Source organism: Echeneis naucrates, chromosome 1 (genome assembly GCF_900963305.1).
Source record: "Echeneis naucrates chromosome 1, fEcheNa1.1, whole genome shotgun sequence".
NCBI classification, from domain to species: domain Eukaryota; kingdom Metazoa; phylum Chordata; class Actinopteri; order Carangiformes; family Echeneidae; genus Echeneis; species Echeneis naucrates.
This window is the reverse complement of record NC_042511.1, coordinates 18,007,969-18,032,534: the sequence shown is the minus strand read 5'-3', so window position 1 is coordinate 18,032,534 and position 24,566 is coordinate 18,007,969. Positions and strand designations below refer to the sequence as shown.

Genomic DNA, 24,566 nt, shown 5'->3' with positions numbered 1-24,566 from the left:
TCTCTTATCCTCTGCTAATGCCATTTCTTGTTGCGCATATTGCTCATTTTGTTTTGGGGTTTTTTTGCCTACTTAATCATCGTTCCTCTGTCCGTAGGTTCACTGCTCATGCAGGTCATTTTTTTAATACTTAATACATAAAATAACAAGTGCAATTGTTATGATCTGGAAGTTCACCAACAAAGTGTCATATTGTTGTTCAAATAGATTCCGTTGTAGGGATGAACAGAATAATAATGATAATAATAATTTAGCCAAATTACAGAATGGAAAACACTTCACCTGGGGAGGATCAGCCAAACAGCTGTACAGGAATCTACAGCAAACACTGGTCACAGTCCAAATAACTTTAACTAAACTGGGGTTTGGGTTAAATTTCCAGGACACATTAACCGAACTGAAACTGTTTTATTTATACAGCCAAGTTTGTCTTTAAAAAAGTAAACAAATAAAAATTATAATAATAATAAAGACTTTACTTATACAGCACCTTTTAAAAACAAAGTTAACAAAAGGCTTTGACAGATAAAGCAAACATCTATTAACAACTGTATAATATGAATTATACAGTCCAAGCCCTGTTCAAATTGCTGATAGTTGGTTTTCCAAACAGACTCTTAAGATCTCTGAACACAATGTTGTTCACAGACGCATTGTGTGAATGTGAGACTTTTCAGTTGCCTTTCTTCTTCCAATCTATATATGTTTATTCATCTTCTACTGCTTATCTGTTTCTGTGTTGCGGGGGCTGCTGGAGTCAATCCCAGCTCACACTGGGTGAGGGCGGGGTCACCCTGGACAGGTCACAGGACCAGCACACAGAGACAGACAGGGACCAACAACCACTCACACTCACACTCAGACCTACAGATAATTTAGAGTCACCAGTTAACCCAAACATGATGTCTTTTGACGGTGAGAGGAAACTGGAGCACCCAAAGGAAACCCGCACAGGCAAACTCCTAACTCCTAACAGAAGGGCCTCAGGCCCAGGAGCCCTGTGACCTTTTTGTTGTGAGGCAACAGTGCTAACCACTATGCCACTGTGCTGCTTCAACATAATAATAATAATACGTATAATAATAATAAATATATAATACGTTGTGAAAATGTATGGCAGAGATGACTAACAGACTAAGAAAACAGACATGAAAGTATCAGTTCTGGGACAGACCTCTTCCTTCACAGAAAGAAATTCAGGCAAGTAGGTTTCTGATGAGGGACATTATCAGTATTGTTTATTATTCTCCTCTTCTCTGTCACTTACTCATAAAGCTTCCTCCACAGCTGACCCGCCCTTTTACTCTTTATATCTGAGCTCAGCCTCTTGAAGCATCTTTGCCAATTACAAGTCCAGGGCACTTCAGAGCAAAACACAAAAGTCAGCAGAATGAGTCCAAGGGCAAAATTTACAACTGGGCAGGGTTACACTAAAATAAAATTATTCTTTCTGGTCTAATCACAGACAATTATACCAGTAGCAGATCTTAAGATGATTCCGCCAGCAAGGGCAAAGATGTGTTGCGTTTGAGAGCCCGATTGCTTGCACACAAGATGTGGCTTGTGTTGGTTTTTTGGCTTAAGTACAGATAATCCACATGTGTCAGTGATTGAGGAGGTACAAATCCCACAGTAACAGACACACAGGTGGCATTAAAAAGAAACAACATACCAGTCTAGATTTCTCTCTCTATGTGCGCCTCATTTGGCTTGTTACCTTGGAAAGCTGACTGAGCAGTCTCCCTCAGCACAATCCAGATACAGGTGCGTGTGAGACTCACAGCACACAACAACATTTCTTTCACCTGACATACACTCTTTTTCTTGAACTGTTGTATGTGCCCTTTCACTGGGAAGACCTTTATTTAGCCTGGCAGTAATGTGACCAGACAATGTAACCTAAAACTATAAATACCTAATTATTAAAATAACCAATTATACGAAGAAATATTAGACATTATTGTAAAAAAAAAAGCACTCAGCTAAAACTATTGCACTTGGTAATAATGCAGATAAATGCACTTTGTTTTTGTCTTACTAAAGGTTTAGACACCTCAAAGTGAAATAGTTTGACATTTTAGTATATTCACCTACAGACTGAAATGAGTCTGCATGTTATGTAAACTATGTGGCTGGTTTGAGACTGAAGTCTGTTAGCTTAGCATAGAAGAAACGGGGGAAGGGATAATCTGTCTCTGTCCAATGTAAATAAAATTCATCTAATTAGTACAAAAACAGTGAGAAAAAAATAAAACAAAAAAAAAAAGTTTTGCTAAACCAACATGATGTGATTTTCCTTTGCCTTGGTGTCTGTCTTCCTGGAATGTGCACTAGTTCTGACCATACAGTACAGTTTCTCCTTATTTTAGATTAACAAAAAACATTAAGAGTTGTATTTATCTCCTTCTAAGGGAGTCAGTCAGTTTTATCACGTCAAACTATTTCTATCCAAAAATAATAATAAGAAGAAAAAGAAAATGTATCCAAAAAAGGTGATGAAATGGCAGCACTTGGCTGCAAAGGATGGATTTCGGAGAAATTGCGAAAGTGTTGATTAAAACAGGTGATGATAGCTGGATATGCTTTTTTTCCACATTTGTCTTATCCTGGTGTTACTTGATTGCAAGGTATTTAATTTGTTCTACGTGTCTTTATTATGTTTGGCATTTTATAAGGTCCTGTATGTTTATCCTTTTATCCTTAATTCATTACTGTTTATCTAATTTATATAAAGACCCATCCTCTCCTCATATTAAAGTAAAGTTGACATGCACAGCATCACTTAGTGACAAACATGAATTTTAGAGCTAGGGCCCTTTCCACAAGTGCTTCATCTGCCAAGTTTAAAAAGACATGTTAGGGTTTAACAGCTGAGAAAACACAACACGGTGCTCAGGGATATGGGTGGAAGCTGGATGAATACTTGTATCTTCCTGCTTAGGAATCAGAGGATTTGTGTGGCGGTGAAAGCTTGTCAACATTGACACACAAAGGCCTTTTTGTGCGCCACTGAACAAATGCAATGCCTGTAAATAAAGGAGCAATTATGATCAACTTAAGATAGAGGATTTCAAAAATGAATTGCCCATTAATGCTGTGATAATGGGGATATGGTTTTTGGCAGGGCACCTAGCTCACACAGACTAAATAGACACCATGTCATGAATCAAGTTTAACTCTAGCACTGGTGAAATTGTCCTCGTAAGGTTGTGCTACAAAATGGCTGCATGTTTTACTCTCCAGTTTGTGTGTATAGCAATGTTCATGGAATCTTTTTTTTTTTTTTCAATAAACATTTATGGATTTCAATAGAGTAAAAGTTGGAACCTCGATAAGAAGCTTGATGTAACTATCACGTTTGCAGAGTAAAAGCAGCTGCAACCAGAATCAGTCAGTAAACCTGGTGGATCCAGATGGAAGCAACTAGATGAATATATAAAACTGCCATCAGGCAGATGCTATGGGACGGCTGAACCAAGCAGGAACATTCACAAAGTCTTTCACAACAAATGCAATAACTTTGCTGAATTCATAATTCATACTGGAAGGATATTCATTATTTTTGTCTGTACTGTGGATGATATGTTATTAATTATTGTCTTGATGTGTTTAAGTACTCTGTGAAGCTGAAGGCAAATTTCCACTTTAGCAGACAATATAGATTATTATTATTATTATAAGTCTGTCTCTCTCCTTTAGATCTCATAACCACACTTTATCTAATTTGTAACTGAGTGTGATTTTACTAGGGAGGGGTTACATGGCGGATTATTTCTCTCTATTCCTCTGAATTAAACAAACAAGACATAACATGTTGATCTGTAATCTTTAGAAGTGTTAGTAGACAGACTGTGTTACCTTTAAATAAAACTAGGCTAGCAGTTTCCTGTTTTGCCCATTTCAAGTCTTTGTGGGAAGCCAAACTAACTGGCTGCTGGCAGTGTTTTAACATTGACTGAACAGTCTTGACATCGGTACAAATATAATTGTCAAATGCTCAGTACAGAAGTGGTTTAGCGTATTTCTTAGCATAATAAAAGAAGGTTGAAAAATTGTCTCATTTGAAATGACATCACTTGTAGGCTGCACTGTCTGTCATTGCATGCCCATACACAGAATTAGCTGTACTACACAACTCCAGAAAAAAAAAAAGACAGCTAAAGGCTTGACTTCATGGGAAAAATCTTGCCAAACCTACAAGAGCTCTGTGTGGTAACAACACAGCTCCTCTGATTCTATCCGCCTCCACCCTCCTCCTGGATTCCCTGTCAGACCGCAGACACACAGAGAGAGAAATGAATCCTTGTTAATGAAGTAGAACAAAATAAGGAGGATGGTGCTTGACTGCCACTGGAAAACCATCCTGAGGTGCAATCCTGTTGTGCAACTGAAGTTCTTTTCAGGTGCAGACATGGGGAAAAATGTTCATTTGTGACTGCCTGGGTTGTGTGCAGGCCGAGACATCTATGAAGTGTTGAAACATAGATCCTAACATAGCCAAACTGACATCGAAACACTGACATTTGCAACCAGCCATGACTATCTGTGAGCTCCAAATCCAGATACAGTCTATCAGGTAAAGATGAGTCAGATACTGTGTGAGTCACACAAAGAAAACCTGATCCCCACCTGCCAATGGTTAATAACAGAAAAACAGATAATTTCTTTATTTGCAAATAAATAATTGGACTAATTTGGAAGCTAATAAAGTGGTGGTTGACTGTCATTACTTTTTTTCAAAAGTTGTTTTCCATGGGTCCACTGAAACTGGTCTGGCTCTGAAGTGGCTGCTCAAAATTAATCATCTGTGTTTGGTCCTGATAGGTGTGGACTCCTGGCTTTATTTATTTTTAACTGAATATATATATATATATATATATATATATATATATATATATATATATATATATGTATATGTGTAATTAAAAAAAAGGCTTCATCAGTTGTAGGGACTTGTTAGTCTTAATCTTTACTAATTCTTCATACCCTCAGGTCAAATTGATTGAAGTGCTTAAATTACACGATAATTATTTGATGTACATGAATTAAGGTGTGACACCAGGTGTAATGTGGTCATGCTTAGAAGGGAAAGGGTGAATTTTTAGCTTCAATGCTGAAAAAATTCATTACAACAACCGCTCCAGGGAGCAAAAGGGTTTATAATTGCTCTGAGTTTCCATATTCAGCGTGTTGCATTCCTTAGGATGGCAGAAGTGATTGTGTGAAAAATTAAAACAGAAGGCTTAAAGTAAAAAAATAAAAATAAACAAACAAAACAAAGAAGAAAAGCTGTTCAGGTATTCCTAGTTCCTCACCTCCAGAGTCAGGCAATGACAGATTGTCAGTTTGTAATAATCCTCTTTCTTTTATGTTATAAAGGGAAATGCATGACTGTCTCTATGTCTATTTTTTTCTCTGTTGTGTCAACGTTAGTGTGTATTTTTTGTCTTCCTTTTACCATCTACTCTGTACAATGCCCACCTCATTTCACCTCACCAAATAAATACTTCATCAGTTACTCAAAATGCCATCCTGTCTCAGGTTTACAAATAAACTTATTTGATTTGACACTCACTAATAAATGCCAATGTGAATATTTAAACATCAGGCACTTACCAGAACCGACAGGTCTCATGTCCATGACATTCCATTTTTTCCTTTAACTGGATATTTAGATATATAGAAACAACCTGTCTTGTATTGCACAGATTTACATGTTTATTTTTCTATAAGTCAATGTGCATATGAGAGGTACACAATAACACACTCACACAGTGTCATTTAACGGCAGGTTTCCTGGGCAGTGCAGTGCCTCAGTTATGTAAACTGCCCCGGGTTTGGAGCAAGTCGACCGTCAAGAGTTTGCATCCTCACCAAGTTCCTGCAGCTGCTAATCCAAACAAGAATTCTCCACAGCGGCCCGACTGGGTCAGGGTGAGCCAGCGCGCTCACACTCACACACACACACAAAACACAACACACAAAAATTAATGATGATGCTAAAAACACTTTCGTAGTAACTTTCTTGAAATGGTATCACTTAAAAAAAAACAAAACAACTATTGTATATTTTTCGGAAATTGCAATATTTTTTTCCCAATCATATCACAGATTCATAATGTGGAGCATTATCATTTTGGAGGTAGCTATAGAAGGATACACATGGTCCACAAAAAGAGTCGGATGTGGCATTAAAATCATTATTTATAGGTTATTAGGGGCACAGAGTGTGCCAAGAAAATATTCCCTATAAATATCCCAAGCAGCAGTTTGGGCTGTTGTCAAAGTGCAATCATCCGTGTGTCTCAGCACAAATTTAAGATTAATCAGACCAGGCTGAATTTTTTAAGCCTTCAACTGTTCTGTTTTGTTGACTCTCTACTCTTGGCTGGCAGGAATGAAACCTCACATGGTCTTCTGCTGTTGTGGCATTCATCACAAGTTTTGACAAGATGTACTTTCTGACATGTTTTCTGCACAGCACAGTTTTAAGGAGCATATACTGTAGAGTAACAGAGTTACTGTAACCTTTACTGTAAGTTTTGGAAAGACTTGCATCTCTCTGCCCGTCAACCGTGATCAAAGATGTCTTGGTTTTTCTAACTTTTATGTTTTATAAGTTGTTGGGGTTTTTTTTTTTAATAAAGGGTTCGTAATGTCGTTTTTACAGTTAGTTCCTTTAATAGATATGTTGTATGACATACAATCTTTTCCAGTATTTATCTATCTCAGCTACAATTAAAGAACATTTAATTTTCTGTCAGTGCTAAAAGACACCTGCCAGCTGCATCCATGCAGCTTCCAAATAGTTAAAGTCGAGTGTTCAAATTCAAATGTCTAATTTGTTTGTCTTTGTTTGGAAAGAGCCGTTTCTCTCTGGCACAGCCAGAAGTATACATGTGACACAAAGTGAGGAGCCCTTCATTTGCCTTGGCTGCAGCCCTGCTCTCCTGTGCAGCTGTCTCAGCCATCATTTACACCTCCACACTTGGCTGTGATGGAAGGGTGGAGGCCTCTCACAACAGCACCAAGGCATGGCTCCAGGGCCCTTAGCTGTGGAGGCCCTAATGTATACTCAGTGATGCTAAACGCAAGCACACTTCAAAAAGGAAGCTCTGGAGCTCAAGATGCAGCAGATTCAAATATCCCACCTGTAAGAATTCAGAACTTGAAAGTGAACACATAAGTGGCTGCATGAGAGCACAAAGGGTAGACACACACACACACAAAAAGTAGGGAGGAAAAAAGAAAGAAATGTACATTTTTATCTATGTACCAGGAATGGTATTTTTACTTTAATGTAATTAAATTGCAATGTAATTTCTACAACAGATGCAGGCTACATTAATACATCCTATCAGATTGTCTTTCTTTGAAATGATAGACTTGTACATATATAATATGATGAATGCAGAAATTGGCATCGTTTTTGAATAAATGCCCACTGAGTGGTATCAATAACTATTATATTTAGTAAATGTTATACTTGGTAACAAAGAATTGTTTATTGACATACCCAGCTATTATGGTAGAACATTAGCATTAACACCACTTTTGAAGAAGGTGGAGGTTGGTTTTCTGTCTAAATGAATTTTTGACATCACACAATGTCATCCTTCAGTCATAAAATGAGAATCACTGAAGTCTCTGAAACAAATCAACACATCATCAAACTGTTGACAGAAAAGTCACCTTTTGGCAGCATATGCTGTATTTTTAATCAACAGGTATAAGAACTAAAGTAAATAGTTCATGAACAAATATTAGATTTTAATTGTTGTAGTACCAGCATAAGCAAACGATAGCAACTATTTCCCAGCATTCAAATAACTGTTAGAAATAACTCATTGTTAATTGTTCATATTCATAAATAATACTAGGCAGTCTTAGGCAAAGGGTGCATCTACACTACAGCTCTATCACATCTGCCAAGAAACTATACAATAAAAAAAAAAAAAAAAAAAAAAAAAAAAAAAGATTATGGCGGTCATGTGATCAAGAGTCCAATAAAATTTCCCATTTGAAACAGAGTCACAAATTTATGTCATGGGCAATAAATGTAATAAAGAATGAACAAAAATAAATAAATAAACCATTAACTTGCTATTGGTTTGCTCAACAGCCTTTATCCTCATTTCTGTGTGTTGCAACACTCATTTTGAATGGTGTGTGCTGTATGATTTCACTTTCTACTTTGATCCATTGTCTCACAGTAGCTTTGTCATACTTCTCTCACACTGCAGAATATCTGCCACAACACAGTGAAACTAAACTCCAATGGAACTCAAATGGACGAAGAAGGCTCAGAGATTGGGGTAAGAAATCATCACGTATTAAAAATGTTTTATCAACTGAAAGCAAATAATTTTTTAAATATAAGTCTAGAGATGTAGATAATTATTTTATTAATAATCTATAATTATGTTATTAATGATTTGTCCTTTGACAAACTTACATTACTTGTTTTGTTTGACCACAAGTCTTTTAAGTTCTCATTTATATCACTCACATTTAAAAGCTGAAACAACATCATCAAAATTGAGCTGTTCCCGGTTTTCAATTAATCAATTGAATTTGCATTAGTTTACATGTGCATGTACACACAAAATCTGTCTTGCCATGAATAAACTTTCATTCAGTAAACTTTGTTATCTTGGAACATATGCTTCATGCAAGTAAAAAGTAAATGAACTGAAATAATTGAATCATCAACAAGTGTGTGGATTTTCATGTCAACCTAAATGTATAAAAAAAAAAAAAAAAAAAAAACACACCCCATCATAGAGCAGGGCAACTCTTGGTCCAGCCCAGGAGCGCTACATCCCCGGCCCTGCCCCAAGGTCTACACCTTTCATCAGGCTGTTTGTCTGTACAAACCCATGCTCCTGCTCTGACACATGCCAAGTGATAACCCAACCAGGTGCTGAGCAGTGGGAGTGTGCTGCGATGCTTTCCTCTCTGTTGGTTTAAGAGATTAAGGTGGTGAACCCCAGCCCTGTGGAGTCCCCAGCCTTCATACCAACAGAAATCCACAGAGTCTCCCTCGCTGGTGTGAAATTTAACAGCATTTAAAGTCTACCTAAAAGAAAAGGCTTCAGAGATCAGACAAATGGATATAGTGATTTAAAAATCAAGGTAGTGTACAGCAGTTTCTGCCCTACAAAAATAGACTGATGTACAAAAAGAAGAACTTTAAACAAGACTCCCTTGAAAAAAGTATTATCACAGATTCCTTAAAATTATTCACAATCAAAACCAATTTCAGTGAACAAATTTCATATTCAAGCGTTGGATACTACTGTCTCTCAGATTCTCTCCAGGGATTATGATGATGACCTATATTTTGCATGCTGAAATCACAAGAGGGCCTTTGTCTGGAAAATATTTACATCTCTTAACACAGCTGGCTTGCCCAACCACTGGCATAAAACAAACAAGGAAGGAGGATAGAAAAACAACTCGTAGGTTAAGTTACCACTAAAGAGGTCTTTTAGTGTTAAACGTCAAAACAAAATAGACCATTTTGGACATTTTAAAATAAACTGAGGTTTTAAAGGTGATTTGGAAAATGAGGAAAAATTTTTTGCTTTGACAGTCCTGCACAATGAAACTAAAAGTGATCAAATATAGAATAAATCTAGTGGACACAAGCACATAAGAGTACATAAAACTGACCATAGGAAAATCATTTTGTTTTTTTTGTCATGCTGTATTGATATTTTTTTTGTAAACTCACATAATTTAACTGAAATCAAATTGGATTTGAACAGCAGATAATATGCAAATTCAAGTTATCAGGATGTTTATTACAGCTACTTTAAAAATATGGCAACACTGTAAAAAAAAATTCCACCGCAAAGTATACAGACTTTGGCAAACATGAACAATAGGCCCTTTTAAACCTGAGGTATGTTGAAAGCATGTGATGCTTGGGGGTGTGGCCCTTCAGGTGCTCCGTGGAGGTTATACACTCCTCAGGTAACACTGAGTCACTCACTCTTAAACACACTTTAAACACCACAACACCACGCATGGCACTCTTTCACCTTACCTCTTCAACTTAATCTGACAGCATAGCGTGGGAATAGGCTGAATAAGATTTCTCAGGATTTCTCAGAAAAAACTTTTTTCTTCCACTGATTTTGACTGTTGAAATTGGACTTAAAGACAGAGTTGTGAAAACCAGATGTGATTTTTCTGCACGGATTGTCTGCTTCTACTGTCGAGGATCCACTTTGTTTCCTCAGGCAAACCGTGGAAGTACCAGCGTGATAGCATACTCAATTTATATTCTGTTGTCTGGGACACCTTTGAACCATCCATGACAATGCCAGTGGTCAAAGTGGAGAAAGACTCTCAAGCAGATACTTCATCTGAATCCAACCTGCCACCACAGACAGAGGAGCAGCACAGAGGTCGAAGGAGGAAGAGACCTTTGCAGCGAGGGAAACCTCCTTACAGCTACATTGCACTTATTTCTATGGCCATAGCAAACTCCCCTGACCGCAAGCTGACTTTGGGAGGCATTTACAAATTCATCACAGAGCGTTTTCCCTTTTACAGAGACAATTCAAAGAAATGGCAGAACTCCATTCGTCATAACTTGACTCTCAATGACTGTTTTATTAAGATCCCTCGGGAACCGGGGCGGCCAGGAAAAGGTAACTACTGGGCTTTAGACCCAAATGCAGAGGACATGTTTGAGAGTGGCAGCTTCTTGAGGAGGAGGAAGAGGTTCAAGCGCTGTGACTTGAGTACCTATGCCTCGTATGTACATGAGACACCAGTTTTCTCTCCTGTCCAGATTGCCAGAACAGCTCCATATACCAACTCAGTCTACCCTAACATGACTGTCAGTCCAACCTATGGACAGCAGCTGCCATCCGCCTATTATTCCTCCTCATCACCTCCTGGGTTCGGACCAGGTCAGGCCCGCATGTTCAGCATCAATAACCTCATGGGACATTCAACTCCAGCCAGCATGCTGGGAGGCCAAGGGCCAGAAGTGATGCAGCAGCCCAGTCGGAGTTTCAGTCCTGAAGGACTGCCGAATGGGTCCAGCCCCTGCAGAATGGGAGCCCCAGTCTTCCCGAGTCAATGTGGAGGAGCCATGCCCCCCCACTCCTCCAAACATCCTGGTTTCACCTACTCTGGGCCAAACAGCCACCCACACCACCATCCACACCAGGGCTCATACGGACAGGGCCACACCCAGGGGTACGTAGCAACAGGCCGACTCCATGCCTCAGCCCACGGACCTGCAGAGTCTGTGGACCATTACGGCAGGATTTCCCCAGTACAGCTGGGTTCTTTCTCCCAGTATAACAGTGCTTCAGGTCCCATCGGCAACACCGGAGGTTATCTGAGACACCCCTCATACCCAGGGAACATGGACAGGTTTGTCTCAGCAATCTGAGCGACTGAGATTGTAGATCCTAGCATCACCACATTCAAACAGAGATGTGAGATAGCACCAAGTGACATTTCTGCACAATAACATGTTTTTGTTTTTTTTGGTGAGAGACATTATGGACAAAACTTAACAGACTGCTTGAAAAAAAAAAAAACTTCACTTGTCCCCACTGTGGTTTACAGCATTCAGCCCAAATGTTCAGTTCAGTACTGATGCTTTTTAGTTCACACTTTAATGTGACTTGTAAGTCGTTTTCACAGCATGTGAGAATATAACATTTGTCTACTGTCATGTGTGGTTGCACTGACTGTGCAAGTTAATTAATTAAATTTCTGGAAAGTATAAATTATTGTGTTTCAGGTTCATAGGCTTTGTATTAAGTAGCTTGTATGAAGAACACGAGCTTTAGCACATTTGCATGTATTTTGTTGCAAAATGAAAATTCTTATTAGGTCATTTTTTTGGAAATAAACATTTATATACATTTTTGTTCTTCAAGAATAACTTTTTTTTTTTTTTATATAAATCGCTGCCATATTTTGCCATTACAATTCAAGCAATTGTACCACATAAGACATCATTTTTTATTGTCCCCAGAAAAAAAATGGGCCATTAGTTAATCACAATTGAATATTCTAAAAGTTAAATATATACATACTATATAACAAGGACCAACAGATCCAGACAAAATGCCAAGAGGAATGAAGAGGTTTCTCTTGTGTTTGCATTGCTTTCTATGCTGTTTCAGCTCAGCTGGTTTGAAGGGTTGTCTGGAGCCATAGTATTAGCAGTCGCCGCGACTGGTCTTGAGTTATCATTTCCAGACAACCAGAAAGACACACATTTAATCTATCATGTGGACTGACTAATCAAGAAAATGGATCCTGTAACTCACTATTTCAGCCTATAAATGTGCGCTCAACCTCCACCATGAAAAGTAAGCATGTGAGAGAAGATGTGACCTGTGTAAAAATACTTCACTTTAGTTAAGATGCTTGTTTTTAGAAAAGATTCATAAAAGAAGCTTTGTTGACTGATGTGATCTGTTTTTTCTGTCCTAGTTCTCAAGTGCTGATAAATCTAAATATCTATGTGGCTCCAATGAGGCTAGCTGTAGTGAGTGCGAGTCAAATTATGCGACTTTATCATCACAAGATCTAAATCAAAATGACAGTTACATTGGTGGATCATTGCAAGATAAACTACAGTTTTGTTTACAGTCTAGTAGCAGGTTCTAATGGAAAGAATAAGGTACAAGTATAATGTAAAATTTGATGATCAATATCTAAAGTAAGAAGCACACATCTAATTAGGTATGACCCACAGTGGCGTGCATCATTTGTCAACAGTTTACTACATAAAAAACAAGTAACATGCAGTTATATTGTGCTACGGCTCAAAAGGACGGAAATTACAATGCCCAACACAACACAATCTGTTGAAATTTTAGAGGGAAAGTTTTGCTACTGGTTTTACTAAGTAACAGGGCATATTTTCTGTGAAAATGTTGCTGTGCCAGAAAATCTGAATTTAGAATTGTTGCCTGATTAGTAAATTTAAGTATGACTGCAATACTTTGTAAAGATAGTAGTTCTTAGGCAGCCATATGGCTCACCTTTAATTAAGAGTGTTTATCATTAAAGTTCAGTCCTAACTACAGCAGCTGGGTTTCAAGTCCAACCCACGACCCTGTGCTGCATGCCATCTCATCTGTCTCCCCTCCTACCTTCCTGTCTCTTTCTGGTGGAACTATAGTAGAGACAAAAATTAATAAAACAGGGTGTTTTTAAATCTAACACCTTCTTTGGCTTACAAATGCAAAAAAAGACCAAGTTTAATTACCAAAGGCAAATTGTAAGACTTAGAATAATTATTTTTATTACACTAAAAATATGAGCACCTACAACCAAGACAAGCTACAACACAACACACATATATATATACTTATATATACTTTGAATACAAGTGATAAAGCCATTAGCCAATATATTCAACAAGCTGTTGGAGTTGTTCACAGTTCTTCAAAATTTCTGGCAGAGACAGCAGAGTCTGTGTGGAGGAATATAAACATCTATTAACCCCTAATGTCCATACCAAACATGCCACACTATTGAGGATAAAAGATGTGAAACAACATTGAAAGAAAATAAAATGTATCTCTCACCTCTCTGACTTTATTGATCATGTTGTTTAACATTTGAAGTTCATTCTCACTTTTTTGCTGGTTGCTCTGATGAATCATTTGCTATGAGACATTAAAAAGTCATGAATACACTGGATCACAGCCAAAGAAGACAATGGAAAAAAATGCTGATATATAAAAAAAACACAGTAAATAGAGCACCACTTACATGTCGCTTTGCTCTTTCAAGGAGTTTCACTCTGGCTTGCTCCACCTCCTGAAGACTCAACTTCAGTCTCTCCACCTTGATGAAATCAAAGCAATGTATGTTAGAGAAAAAGGGCATGAAACCAGCAGTCTCTCCCTGGATAGAGTAGAAAATAACTTTATTGCCATTATACGTCACACCTAATGAAATTACAGCTGTTGCTCACTTGGGCTCAATAAAAATCTGAGAGTATAAGAACAAAACTGTATACAAATTATATTTACACAATTACATAAGTACCAAAAACACAAGTCACTCAAAAAATGTAATTCATTATCAAATATCAAAAACAATAGTAATAGGCTGAAATACTAGATGTTAAATAATTTAATGCACCCATGCTGTATTTGACTAAGTGACAGGATCATACGTACTTCTCTCAATAATTGTATATTATCTTCCATGAAATGTGCTGCATCAGCTGATGGACTACCAGCTTTTCTAAATTCCTTACGCAGGAAGTCAGACTCCACCTTAAACTGTTGGAGAGAACGGCGAAGCTCGGCCACCTCCTTCCGCAGTTCCTGTGAAAATCCTGACATTTAGTCATCTGCCTCTTTTCACACATAATGTGCAAAATAAAGTATTCCTAAATGACTTTGAAATATAGATACATGATTTTTTTTTGCCTTACGTTATTGTCGGCCTTATGTTTATTCAAAGTTTCCTGAGCATCTTGAATCTCTGCTGACAACGTTGCCATAGTTCTCTCATCCTGTGTAAAGTGAAAGAGTTTTTTAAAAGAGATTTTCAGTGTGTAGCTGAATGGGATTAGCCCCATTAGTCAGCACTTCTTCAGCCAAAATGTACTGCATCTCTTACCTGAGCTTTCTGCTGCAATGCCTGATTGCCCCTCTCAACCAGACTATTGAGGCGACTAAGTTGATGCTTCAGCTCCAACACTTCAGCCTCATGCTTGCTGTCTGCAGCCTGCTGCTCCTCCTGCAGGCCACAGCTGGAACAAAGCCGGAAATAATGTGGGATTTTAGATCAAATTTATTTGTCAAATACAAAAGAAAACTGGGCCTTTTCAATGATTCAATCCTCCGAGGTGAGCTTCAGAAGAAATTACATCAGAAATCTTTCTTTAGTTGTCTTTCACCTCAGGTCTTGTTCACAAATGAACAACAAACATTCACTTGTTCCAGTTTCTCATTTAAGAGCATTTGTTGTTCTTAATGTCTCATGAAACAAAAAGCGCAAAATAGTTGAGTCTAGAACTATTTTTTTTTTTAATAAATAATCAGTTTAATGGCCTCCTCCAGGGCTTTAGATGCAGTTTTCCTTACAAAACAATGAATTTAGGAAATAATGAACGTAGATGAAAATAGTTCTTAGTCTTGATGATTGTCAGCCTTTCACTGATCTGGTGTTAAACAGATTACTGGAATTAATAAACCAATTAACTGAGTATCAAATCAGTGGAAGTTAGTTTTCTGTTAATTTACTCTATTCAATAAAGGTTTTCAAGTAAAATCAGGCAAATGTTTTATGTTTCATGGAAGACGATACTCAAATTTAACTTCACTGGACAAAAAGGTATCTAATAAAAAATTAACTAATAAACCCATAAAAAGTTATTAAAAAAACAGAAAAATTTTTTTTTCAGATAATTACACTTACATTGTGTTGTGCAGCTCCTCCAGCTGAGCGTCTTTGCGTTGTTGCAACAGCTTGATGGTACTGGCAAGCTCTGTCACAGTGCTGCCCAGGTCACTCAGCAGCTCTGTCACATTGCACTGATCGTCCTCATCGAGTTCAGGCTCTACTGTGATTGAAGTCGTGTTAGGGGTGACTGCTGGAAAGCGGGTGAAGGCGCTTGTCTCACTGAACAATGTTCCATGCTGGGGCTCAGGTATTTCTGGAACTGAAGAAAAAGTGAACTAAACCTTAGATTTTCAATTTTCACACAGTCATCGGATGGCATTTATGCCCTCGCATAGCTAGGCTTGAGGTGTGTAATTAGATGCGTTTTATATTGGTGTAAAAGTTTTAGCAACCAATAACCCAGACGGTAACTACATAAAACTATTCTGACACATGTTGTTTCAAATACGGTACGAGTCTTTAGCAATGTAAAATAGAAGTATTTTACAGTTATCCTTCGATGTATTGATTAAACCAAAACATAATTTTTAAAATGCATTCGAGGACAATAGTCTTTTAACTTTCCTTTACATGACATCAATAGCTCCCTTCCATAAAACATCTTTTGTCACTGACATTGTTCAGAGACACTTGAAGTTGTTTGCAACATAGTTTTTTTTTTTTTTTTTTTTTTTAATAGTATCCTCAAAATTAAAACATGCATTCACCAGTACGAGAAGTATCTGACCTGAGTTCGACCCAGAAACAGATCGTGAAGCATGGTTGATGTATCGTGATCCATTCAGACTGAACACCGGCATGGCTCTAACTAGCACTGTTGTGTCAGTCTGAAAGCTGCTAGTTGTAGAAACCTTTTACAAAGTTCATTCTTGTCTTTAAAACCAGCTTTACTCGCCTCCTCATAGCTAAAATATAAAGTAAAAGTACCTGGTTCAGAGAGTGTGTGTGTCGTATCTTCTTCCAGCTCTGCAGTTAATGCAACCATAATACTATCAACAAACGAGCTGGAGAAGTGTCTGCAATCTAAGTTATGGATTTGTTGAGACTCTTTATCCTTCTGTGGTTCTGCTTTCTGAAAAGTAAGACAATAAGCATGTGTGAACAAAATTTGTGTCTCTCCATCATGTTTGCAGTACACTTACTCATAACCGAATACATGTTCTTGGAAACAAAAACGTTTGACGACATAGCTATAGAGAAATGAGGCATCTCTCTCTTATGGCATGTTTAGGAGAAAACATCAAGAGAAGTTGGGGGGGGGGGGGATTCTTTGAGACTCAATAAACAAGGTCCACTACAAGAGTAGTGGGCAGCATTTTTTTTCTTTTTCAAGCAGACAGGTACCAATAATTTTGGCCCCACTTGTGCATGGCCCAATGAGAGAATGAGACAGAGGTGCTAACATGTCTGGTGCATTTCCCAAATGTTACCTGGTCCGTGAGAGCAGCATGTAGCTCATTGGTCAGTCCTCGCAGTGTGTGATGCTGCAAAGTGATGTCAGTGACTGCCTGAGCTAGCTTCTCTCCGAGTTCCAGCCTGGTTGCACTAGTGTTGGATCTCTCTGTTTCCAGCTGCTCCTGCAAATTTCTGTTCTCATGTCTACATCACACATGCACAGATAAGTTATCACTAAGCATATAACCAAAATGTCAAACCTTGTTAGCCAGAATTTGAACAATTTCTAGGAAAACTAACACCTGCTTTGCTTCGGTTCAAATGTAGCTGTATGCACATAGAGAAAGAGGAAGATAGACTTGTTTCCCCACAGGGTAATTTCACTCCTGATCAAATATACAGAAAAATACAACTTATTCCCTTCTCGCTTCCAAATTCCTGCCTTTTGCTACAGATACAATGAAAAGCAGAACACATACTGTTGATGAGCACAGAGAATGCTGGAGTATGCACGTAAAAAAGGTGTGGTATCAAGCTGAAAGATGTGTCCCACCATATGTAATCAAGATTTCTTAGCAACGTATAAATGCACATTGATCTAAATTACATACATACATAGTTATTTATATAACAGATGTCAACTTAAACTTACTGAAGCAGACAAAGTTCTGTTTTTATGTCTTCACATTGGATATTCCGCTCCCGCAGCCCTTGCAGGTTGGCGCTCAGCAAACGCTCACTTTCAGCTACCTGCTCCCTCGCCAACTCATTTTCCATTTGTAAGAACTAACAAACAGATACAGAAAACAGGAAATTAAAGAAAAGCCCAACACATGCTCTTCCTTTGGTAACATGACTGTATGAGTGTGCTTTTGAGTGATAATGAAGAACCATCATCATGTAAAAATTGTTGTGTTTCTATCTAAGGATGACTCAGGATTTTTATCTAGCACCCTGATATTTGTTAAAAACAATATAAAAATTTGATAAAATATAGTAAGCAGGTCTATATCAGAAAAGTCATAGCAAAAATGACCACATGTGACAATTATTCACTATAGAAGCTAACCTCATTCATTTCCCGAACACCACTGAGTTGTGTGCAAACATCTTGGAGCTGCTGAATCTGAATTTTCTGAGACTGTGAGAGGATCTGAAGCTGACGACACCGGTCCTCACTTTCAGCCAGATCCTGACTGAGCTCGCAGATCCGCTCATCAGACTGGCCTAGTGATATCTCCAACCTGGACACAAGCACAGATAGAACTCCTGTTTTTTGTGGTACACTGAGGGACAACTGTGAGGGGAGCCAATCAGCAGAAGATATATTACCCTTCCTAACTATACAGGGTGTATGAGAAGAGAAAATGGATAACCAAGTTCCTACCCATAGATTGTTGCATTAACCTACACATTACTCCTTATTTTACTATACGTACTCATTTGCTCTGTCCTTGGCTTGTTGGATGTCTTTCCATGACTGCTGCAATCTGACAGAAGAAAAAAAAAAAAAACACACAAAACATGTTTTAGCTGCTCTATTCCATATAGGGGTGAGGCTTTTTTTTAGTTTAATTGATAAGAATAGAGTTGCAGGGATCATACTTTGTGGTCTCAGAAGCAAGGGCCTGCTCCAAAAAGGTGTACGAGGCCAAAGTAGAAGAGACTGTAGCAGACAACTCTGTAATCTTCCTCTCCAGCTGGCCACTATCTTCCTCTTTTTCTGTTAGTTTCTGACGTAGCACACCCATCTCTGAAGTGTCATGAAAAGAGAGAATAGTTTTCAACTTTATTGGCAAAAAGCATATGAAGAAATTGACATAATCAAAGTTTACCTATCTCAGTTTTTACCTGAGGTCAGAATTGTCACCTGCAGATTTAAGTCACCAGTCTGTTGTCTGGCAGTTTGGAGATTCAAGTTAGCCCTGTTCAACTCTTCTTCAATCTGTTGTACATGTACAATTAAATAAAAATAAATAAATAAATAAATAAATCATGATTTGAAGCCATTGTATTCTCCTGAAAGAGTAGTACAGGACTATAAATATCCAAAGTAAATTATTAAGCCTGACCTGCTCCTTTTCTTCACTAGCTTGGACTCTTTCTGAAATATTTTTATCCCTTTCTCTCAAAGCCGCTGCTGCCTTCTCTCTCAGCTTCATGAACAGGGGAGCAGTTGTCCGCAGAAGGCCTCTGACTGTGCAGAGCTTTGGAAAGATGACCACACACAAATTAGATTCAAAGTAAAGTTGTGAAGGCTATCGTTATTCAAACACTGCACATGGGGGCAAAATAATGTGAATTTGAATGCAAACTGTTTTTATTACATTTGAGAAAATGTCACAGAAACAAAAAGCAATCAAAACAAAATACAGTTGATGTTCATACTCTGTCATAAAGGATCTGATTCCTTGTGCTCAGCTTTTGCAGGCTCAAATTGAGATTTCTGGTTAGAACCAAATTAAAATGACAAGATGAACCTAATGACGTCGACAAGTGGTGAAGTCTACTTTATTCAGACTGTTAGGGAAGCTTGAGGGTTTCTGCAGATATCAAGCTGGTGTCAATGTTAAGGGTGCAGATTAATTAAGAAGACGACATTAATTTTCCCTGTTTTTGTTTCAATTGATAACTAAAGTCAACGTCTCTAGTTAATTGAAGAATTCTGCCACCGCTAGTCAAACCCTAAATATATGGGAATGCATTTATTTCAGGATAAATAATTTGGCCATAATGTAAGCAGGACAATTCTACTTTACAATTCATATGATTCAATGCAATATGAACATTTTATACAGCATTATACACTACTCAAAGCGTGCTACTTAATATCTATATTAAACTGATATGAATGAATTACCATGAATTTAAATCAAGTGGAATTAGAGGCAGGTCAGCAACAATATCTAGCCATCTTCAACTACTAAAAATATAGTGTTTTACGCCTGTAATGTGTTTGTTTTCAAAGAAGATAAATGGCACATACTTCTTTCATCAAACTGGTCTGCTCATCCATGGTGTGGGACAAAAGCTCAGATGCATAGTTGAGTGTTTCATTTGAGGCGTGGTTTAATGCAACCTGCAATGGTAGAGAGTAAAAGTTAAATTGGATACATTCAGAAGGATGTTATTCTGAAAAAATGCCAACACTGTTTTTATAGGTTTCTTGCCTGTTCTGGGTAAACCTGATTTAGGGCAGCCAGTAGATCTTGCTGAGACCCCACACTCTTTTCTAGCTCTGATATTTCCTTGGCACAATGTGTCCTCAGCTGGTCCATTGCACTGAAGGCCTGGAAACAGAAAGATAGATACAATTTACTGAAAGAAGAATGTCATAAAAACTATGGAGGGCAATTTGATTGTTCACCATAGTGGTTATATTAAGGTCAATGAGAACAGGACTACCACATCGTGCTACAGAAAACCTTCACTATTAAGAGGATTATTTATTTCATCTCATGTTGCTACACAACAAATGCAGCAAAAGGTGCACCCCCTGGTTATGAGAAGTAAGGCTTTGTGAATACTTAAACAAAACCACAAAATAATTTTGCATTGCCTGGGACTGAGGCACTTCAAAACACAATTAAAGAATTAACTATTGGGCCACGTAGTAATTAAGAAGTCTCTGTGCTTACCATCTGCTTGGCTGCGAGAGCCTCCATCATCTGTGCCCTCATATCCTCTGTTTGCTGAAGTGCATCTTTGACCTTCTGAATCATTCGTGTTTGTGTCTCCTTTGTCCTTTCAAATACAGACTTCACCTGTCCATACTAAATAGCACATGGGGAATAATTGTCAGCTAATTCAAACAAATAGACATGCATCGTGATTGGAGAATAAACAGAATATAGTTGATGTCATGAGGATGACATAAGGCATGTTTACACACATGTGAAACAAGCCTTTCGAGGTCCTCCCTGACAATGTCTTCAGTTTCTTTCATGTTGGAAAGGGCAGCATCCGTATCACTAGTCAGAGAAGTCTGTTGGAACAAATGCATACACCTCATTATTACTAAATTTTAAAAAATTGGGTGTATTAACACATTTTTACACATACAATATCATTCATAGTTTTATGAAGTGATTCATAAAACTAATTGATTTTTTTTACTTTATTTTTTTTCCGTTTATGTACAGGTGTAAGAACACAGGGCCATGCAAGAACACTGTTAGGTTGACACAACTTTTTCATAAAGACTTTTATTGTATCACTGTCTCTCACCATGGTGACCCATGTGTCTTGCAAACACTGAATGAGGTTCCGGAGAGAAGTTTCATCTAGCTCCAACTCATTAATCCTACTCAAAGCCTCCATATATAGGCCTCGGTGCATTGTGGTCTATACAAAACATAAAAACATATTTTTATTAATGCAAAATTTAGAAAACTTATTCAATGTTCAAAATATACACTGGTGGCCTCTTATCTGAATGCATTCTTACCTGATTAAGTTCAGTGTGATCTGTTTGCACAAATTTTTCCCTGAGCTCTGAAGGTGCAGGGCCTGCAGGACATCCATGTGCTCTTGCTGCAGCCAGTTGCTGTACCAACACCTCCACCATGATCATGCTAGACCTTAACCTCTGCTCCAACTCTTGTTTGGGGAGACACTCTAGGCTACCTGGAGGTACACTGAAATCATATGAATACAAAGAATACGTAAAGAGAAAGACAAAAAGCAGAATTGGTAAGCTAATTAAATAAGAAGCTCATGTCTTACAAAACACTTACTTCCACAGAAGGGGGTCAGTAAGAGTGCAGGAATCAACCACAGAGAAATCCCTCTTTCTCTCAAACTGGCCAGATGTATTGAGGCTGTGGTCTACCAGTTTCACAGCAGAGGTACCAACACAAGCACTGTGGGATTCTACAGGAGTAGTTCTTGTCAATGGGACACTAATGACAGCAGGGATTGGAACAGATGCAGAGGCAGCAGCAGGAGGACCCATCTTTCCAGATGCTAAGATGAGGAACTCTGCCATCTGCCGGAGTTGCTGCTGAAGGGGGCCATCTGGAATCAATGGGAAGTCAAGGACTGGTTTTCCTACCTCAGACTGAGGAAAGTAAAAGGGCTTCACATCCGTATCTGACTCAGTGACTGGGTCTGACTGGGGCTTAAAACCCAAAGCTGTAGAGTTGAATAGAGGACGTGACATAGGGCTGTCCAAGTGCTCTGCCCATAATCTTGCAGGGTCAGGAGCTACCAAACTCTTTTCAGCCTCAAGAGCAGAGTCTTCAGATAAAAAATGGTCCAAACCTGGCTCATTATGACCCTTTGATGCAGATAGAGAGGCTCTTCTTGCAACAGGACTGAGGATTCCAAACTGCAAAGCTGATGCCACTGAAGGACACTCTGACAGTGCTTTCAAGATGCCAGAAAGGTTTTCTGCAGAGTTACAAAGAACAGGTCCATTCGCCGATGAGACAAGGGCACTGTCCTTTGCCTTGCTAGATTCTGTCAGTCCACTGTTTGAATGCATTTGAGTGACATGTTCCAGATGCTGCTCCACTTCCACAGGTGGGCAACTCTCAGCTGAAGCCACATAGTCGCTGCAGTCAGAAGACCTGGTTTTGTGATGCATTGTAGCCTGTAAACTATCCTCAGGATGTAGTGAATGATTTGATGTTTCTTGCACTTGACCGTTGATAGATTTATTCTCCAAAGACAAATTAGTCAGCAGAGATCCAATGCAAACTGGTTGGTGAGTATCTAAAACAGCTTCATTTCCCAAAACACAGTTTTGATGTTCATAGTCATAGTTGATTTGATGCTGTGTAATAGAAGTCACTCTTGTGTTGTCATCTGGGGGCTGGCAGATCACAGCCTGGATATCAGGCAGAGGGAAACTCTTCTCAAAAGATCGGGTGCCATTTGACTTTTTAAGCCCAACTCCGATTAAGGCAAATGCTTCCGCTTCTTGTCTGCCCGTCTGGTTATCAGATACTTCAAAGCTAATCTGTTTAACCTCGCCCATTGCATCAGTGCTTCGTTGCAATGCTTCCTGGGCAGCGGAAAGATTGCCATCTGAAGCCAATGAGCAATTTTGATTATTACAGTATGGGTGATCTAAATGTTCTTTACTGCTTTGCACATCATGATCACCAGCTGAAATGCTGAGATTTATACTAGCATTGTATGAGATACTGGCGGTCACAGTGTTGTTGACTGGTAGAAAGATTGCCTCATTTTCAAGTTTGTCATCTGAAATTTGTATCTCACCTCCAGTGCAGTTAAATGATTTGAAGGTTATATCACTTAGTCCATTGCAAGGTTTTTCAAAACCATCTGGGGTGATGACAGGAGCACCATTTGCTCCACTACAGCAGGGATGTTCAGTATGACCAGCTTGACACATTTGACCATAGTCAGGGTCATTAGTTGAATTTAGAGTGTTGTCGTGCAAAGATTCATGAAGCTGCAGGTGGGACAGAGGAATAGTTTCATCATTTTGTCTGGTGACATCTGTATCTGAGTTTTTTTTGGGGGGTCTGTCATCCAGGTTCTTTGAGGCCGTTGCCGTTTTGGGAACTTCAGAGCAGCCTGATGCGTCAAGGTCAATGGAAACTGAAGTATCTGTCATTTCAGGATTGTAATAGAGATGTTCTATGCTGTGGCCACATGACTGCACTATCATACTGACAGATATCACTGTATCTTCAGTTTCAGTGTTATGTGTAGCCTCATTATCAGGCAAAATAATGCTCCCATTTATGCACCCCGAAGAGCTTGATATCTCAACCTCACCACCAGGACAGACAAAGGATTCAAAAGTTATGTCTCCACGTCTACATGTAGCCTCAGCAGTGGCCATTTCATTCATGGGAGCACTGGTTTGTGTCACTTCAGCAGTTGGAGGATAGTGCAAGCTAGGCTCTGCGTCATTGAGAGGAGCATCCCCCTGTTTGTTAGAACACATTGGGAGTAAGAAAAAGTGTCAAACTTATTAAATATCAGAATTTCTGTGCATTTATGTAAACTCACCATTGCTATTTTCAAAGTATTAGCACTTGATTTCAGTATAGATGTTGGAGTTGACAGGTGCAGTGTTTCATTCTCCAGGCTCCGCAGAGGAGTACGCTCTCCATGTTTGCTAGAAAGCTAGCATCAACAAAATCATATGAAATGGGGATCATATTAAAGGTTGTCTTTAGCTCGCTCATTCATAAATTTAAACAGTAAATGGCACATAATAGGGTGCAAATGTCTTACCAAGCCTTCCGCGACGGACCTTGACTTCCTGGAAGACATTGCTCAAACACTGTCGAAGAAGTCAATTTAAAATGTGTTAAAAGAGCTGATTAAACAAATTGCAGGCAAAATGCATTGAGCACAGTGATAAGGCAATTTATGTCAACATTATCTGGGAGACGAAGACGGTGTTGCCTTTACGTGTCAAGTTAAGGTACTCGCTCACAAATAGGGCTTTCAATGCATTCATAAGGACAAATAAAACCAGGATTTAAACTGCATTTACAGAGTAACATTGGATTATCACTCAGTGCTTTGCCAAACTTAATTTTAGCAAGGACGTCAGTTGCCATCGCCATCACCGGAGACGTTAGCTAACGATAACACGCGCTGATTTTTTTTTTTTTTTTTTTAATCAACTAAACCAAGATTCCCCTAAGTCACACAAAAAAATTATGTAAAAACACATTACCTTCCAAACATTGACGACCAACTTTAATCGACAAAACCGAAGGAGAAAAACAAATCTGGGCTGGACTGTCCTAACCGCGTTTCATTCAAAACAC

The 24,566-nt window shown here is 38.5% G+C and overlaps 2 protein-coding genes across 2 annotated transcripts; one reads left to right on the top strand and one right to left on the bottom strand.

The window, feature by feature from the left end:
- The first annotated feature begins 1,657 nt into the window (after window positions 1-1,657).
- On the top strand, window positions 1,658-13,594 carry foxe1 (forkhead box E1). The gene is made up of 3 exons (XM_029504265.1): window positions 1,658-1,764; window positions 5,792-5,934; window positions 8,244-13,594. The coding sequence occupies exon 3, from the start codon at window positions 10,322-10,324 to the stop codon at window positions 11,414-11,416; it is 1,095 nt and encodes a 364-aa protein (XP_029360125.1). The 5' UTR covers window positions 1,658-1,764; window positions 5,792-5,934; window positions 8,244-10,321; the 3' UTR covers window positions 11,417-13,594.
- On the bottom strand, window positions 12,838-24,543 carry spag5 (sperm associated antigen 5). Its single transcript, XM_029501853.1, has 25 exons — window positions 24,473-24,543; window positions 24,022-24,070; window positions 23,794-23,910; window positions 21,543-23,710; window positions 21,254-21,443; window positions 21,034-21,150; window positions 20,699-20,791; window positions 20,445-20,579; window positions 19,977-20,096; window positions 19,793-19,885; window positions 18,879-19,013; window positions 18,658-18,751; window positions 18,412-18,559; window positions 18,246-18,296; window positions 17,876-18,050; window positions 17,459-17,592; window positions 16,842-17,010; window positions 16,339-16,483; window positions 15,427-15,670; window positions 14,626-14,758; window positions 14,438-14,518; window positions 14,178-14,327; window positions 13,765-13,839; window positions 13,578-13,658; window positions 12,838-13,462 (listed from the first exon to the last, which is right to left on the bottom strand). Exons 2-25 carry the CDS (start codon window positions 24,058-24,060, stop codon window positions 13,391-13,393), a joined length of 4,959 nt encoding a protein of 1,652 aa, XP_029357713.1. The 5' UTR covers window positions 24,061-24,070; window positions 24,473-24,543; the 3' UTR covers window positions 12,838-13,390.
- Between the last annotated feature and the right edge of the window lie 23 nt (window positions 24,544-24,566).

What these genes read in the sequence shown, in the direction of transcription:
- foxe1 (XM_029504265.1), top strand. Translation starts at nt 10,322, where the DNA reads ATGACAATGCCAGTGGTCAAAGTGGAGAAAGACTCTCAAGCAGATACT.
- spag5 (XM_029501853.1), bottom strand. Translation starts at nt 24,060, where the DNA reads ATGTCTTCCAGGAAGTCAAGGTCCGTCGCGGAAGGCTTG. An exon ending in CTTGCTTCTGAGACCACAAA is followed by an intron (nt 18,297 to 18,411) that starts GTATGATCCCTG and finishes TTCTTCTGTCAG; the next exon opens with ATTGCAGCAGTCATGGAAAG. An exon ending in ATGCTGCTCTCACGGACCAG is followed by an intron (nt 16,484 to 16,841) that starts GTAACATTTGGG and finishes CTTACTTTTCAG; the next exon opens with AAAGCAGAACCACAGAAGGA.